This window comes from Penaeus vannamei, chromosome 31 (assembly GCF_042767895.1).
Source record: "Penaeus vannamei isolate JL-2024 chromosome 31, ASM4276789v1, whole genome shotgun sequence".
Taxonomy (NCBI): Eukaryota; Metazoa; Arthropoda; class Malacostraca; order Decapoda; family Penaeidae; genus Penaeus; species Penaeus vannamei.
In genome coordinates this window covers 11,750,480-11,753,861 of record NC_091579.1, presented here as the reverse complement: position 1 = coordinate 11,753,861, position 3,382 = coordinate 11,750,480, and the positions used below count along the sequence as shown (strand labels likewise).

General features: G+C 35.2%; 1 protein-coding gene across 1 annotated transcript in view; it reads left to right on the top strand.

Moving 5' to 3' along the window:
- The window catches only part of LOC113803989 (uncharacterized protein KIAA0825 homolog), a gene marked incomplete in the record, with an annotated part of 5,803 nt that extends 3,569 nt beyond the window's left edge, over nucleotides 1–2,234 (top strand). Inside the window, 3 exon segments of the mRNA XM_070143844.1 lie at nucleotides 1–113; nucleotides 581–757; nucleotides 1,089–2,234. Of these exon segments, the coding sequence (XP_069999945.1) occupies nucleotides 1–113; nucleotides 581–757; nucleotides 1,089–1,295 (497 nt within the window).
- Nucleotides 2,235–3,382: the final 1,148 nt, after the last annotated feature.

Below are 3,382 nucleotides of genomic sequence, written 5' to 3'. Positions count from 1 at the left end.
AAGATGAAGAAGACAGCCTGGATGACTATACAGATGAAGATGTGATTGACAGTGTTTGCAATGCTCTTGCCAATACTGTCCTCTCATCGGTTCAAGGCCAACATGCATTAGTAGTAAGTTCTCTTATTGATGGTTCTGTTTACCATTACTGTAAGAAGTGGTCACAGAAACAAAGAAGTTGCATCTGCTATTACTGTAACTGCTATGATGCAGTCTTCTGGATCAATTTTAATAGATTGTAAATGATTGTATAAAGATGCAGAAGAATGAAAAAGAAGAAATTTAATCAAAGCATATCTGTAGGAGTGTTCGCCCTGTTCACTGGCCACAAATCCCCAACACCCCTTCTCACCACATACCTGTGACAGACTCCATACCACCAGCTGTACAAGAACTCAGACATTACCACCTTTGGTAACACTCTGATTTGGAACACTCTTAGTTCAGTCATTCTTTGAATATCAACAATCCATAGTTATGCCTTGGTACCTTATGAGTATGTATGCTGATCATCGTCTTTTTTGTGTGTATTAGTAAATAAAGAAGAAGAAAAAAATAGCAACAAGCTTTCCTATTCCAGGTTATTTGGGAGTTTCTGAAGCGTAACATGGAGTGGGTGCAGGAAGCTTTAGAAGTACCTGCCTTGTTACCTCTGACCTCCAGCAATCCACCCACTGCCCTCAACTTCTCTCCGAAGCCGCCTGTGTACAACCCCCTGCACTACTACAAGAGGATGATCTACACACGTTTGGATCAAGTAAGGAAGGTTTTATATTAAAATCTTGTAGTGAAGGTTCAATAGTGATGAATGTATTTTTATCATGTTATTGATAGTCTTAATATATTTAGGAAATGTTCTGGGAAAATCAGTGTGAAAGAAGTTATTTTGGTAACTAGATGTAAGATCTATTGTAGAAGAGTGAATGTATAGAATTATTAAGGTAACAGGATTAAAGAATATAACAAGAGAGAAGAAATAAATGCTATAGGTTAGAATAAGGGATAATGTAGACAATAGTAATACCTTTGATACTTGAAATAACAAAGAATCTAACAGAACTTTAATAAGGTATCATTCTCTTTTTCAGGAAAGTCTCATGAGCTTCAAAGGAGACTGGGATGCCATTCTGTGGAGTGACTTGGGTATGCCCAAAGAGACAATCGTTGACATTCTTCGGCAAAGACCAGAGTTCCAGGAAGACCCCTACCTCACACCAAACCAGAAATTAGCCATGAAGAAATTGGCTCCATTTGTGGTCTCCAGCGATGATTGCATTTCAAAAATTGAGGAGTGAGAGAATATAAAGCAAGGAGAGTAGAAAGGGAGAAAAGAGAGCACAAAAAATGAGCAGTAAGAGAAGGATGAATGAGGAGTGAAGAAAAGAAAAAAGGGGGAAAGAGAGAACAAAAGTGAAAACTGACAGAAATAGGACAGAATGAATAAAGAAAAATGAAGGAGGAGTGAGTGAGCACAAAAAGAGTGAGAAAGGGTAATGTGAAGACATAGAACAAAAAGTATGGAGTGAGAGAAACAAAAATTGAATGTGGAAAGAAAATGGAGTGAGGGAATGAACTGATGTGTGCCTTTTAACTTGAATTGGTTATTATTGAGGAGTTTTAAAAAAAAAATCTCAAGACAATATGATTTGGTTAAGAAAACTATAATCCTTTTTTGGTTACTATTTTAAATGAAAAAGTAAACATCATGCTTTGTGAACTTCTTTGTTTTCATTTATAATTAATTTTCAGTTATATATATATCTGTCTAGATCTCAATACAAAAGCTGCCTCAGTTTAAAGATTTACAGCTAGCAGATAGCATTATCACATAATTGTCATTGTTGATTTAATGTACAATTTTTGATGCTTGTTGACAGTTCTGATCCAGACTGCTATATTGTAGGTGCTAAATACATAGGTGCTCACTAGGAGAGTTCTTATGTTAAATTATGTAGCTCTTAATTCAGCATCTGATATAGCTACACAGTTATTGTAAATATGTAAGTCTTTATGAATTAATTGATTATTAATTATCTTGTACGAGTAACTTCCTAATTTTGTCTTGCTGTCTAGTGTAATTTTAATTTTAGTTTATATCAAATTAATTTGGAAAGTTTAATTTATGAAAGGGCAATTTTAAACATGAAACAAAGATCTGCTAATAATCTGTTGTTTGTGTATATTATATATATTGTATATGTTAATATTTGCCAAGTAATAAAATACAGTTGAGTTTACATTTTGGTATTCTTCAAAAGAAAGATTAAGAGGGTAATATTGAGTTATAGCAAAAGAAAGATGTGAAATGATAAGCAAGAAATTGTCACAGGTTATATTATTCATCATAGAAATAACTGTGTGCATTAAGAAAAATCATAATCCTCAGATTCTATTTGTCCTCAGCTATATAACTATTGTGTTGTTATATAACCATTTTTCTGTGCACTTTTACCATCTGGCACTCAAAGATCACTAAATCTGGTGATCTCTTATCCTAGGAACATATTCCCCATATTATCTAGGACCCAAACATAACCTTTCCAAATCCTAGTATATCTACAATCTTCCTACACCTCTAAGAGAAACATGCCATTAACATTATTATTTAAACTGTTGGAAGAGGACAAGCCCCTTGAGCAATCTTCAACTGTTTTTCTTCCTTTCTTTTTTTTAATTCTTTAACAAAATAGTACTAATAAACTGCTGGCATATGCCTCAGGAAAGTAGTACCCTTCCCCACCTCACATACTTGGGCCCTGGCCTTTCTGGCTCTCCCTGGTGCACACGTCATATTATTTTTCATACTGGGGTAAGACACCCCGCAAGTGCAGAGAGAGAGACAGAGACAGAGACAAGGATAGACAGACAGACAGACATAGAAGAGGTAACTGCAACAAAAAAGAAAGGCACTTCATCTTGACTTCAATTGCATACACTATTCTTTTTCTTTCTTTATTTTAAGACCATTGGCCTAGAACTGAAAGCACAAGTGTAAAACATATGGCACCTTCAGATTATAAACATGAGAATGAATTGGTTACATTTGATACATGGAATATGAGAGAGAGAGAGGGGGGGGCAGGGAGGGAGACAGACAGACAAAGACCGAGACATAGTGATAATGAAAGAGAAATTGAAAGAGAAAAAAAACTTTCTCAGCCTCATCCATTCATGGCAAGAACGAGAGAACTTTATGTATTATTCCAATCAGATTCCTCTAACACCTACTACATCCTTATACTGATTAGGAGGAACGGAATCAACCCAGCATTTAAAAAGCAAACTGTATAATGGTCAATTACATCCTTTTTGCAAAAAATACCAATTTTCGTAGGAAAAAAACAGTCAAGTGCCACAAAATTTTCGCTGAACGGTCTCCAAA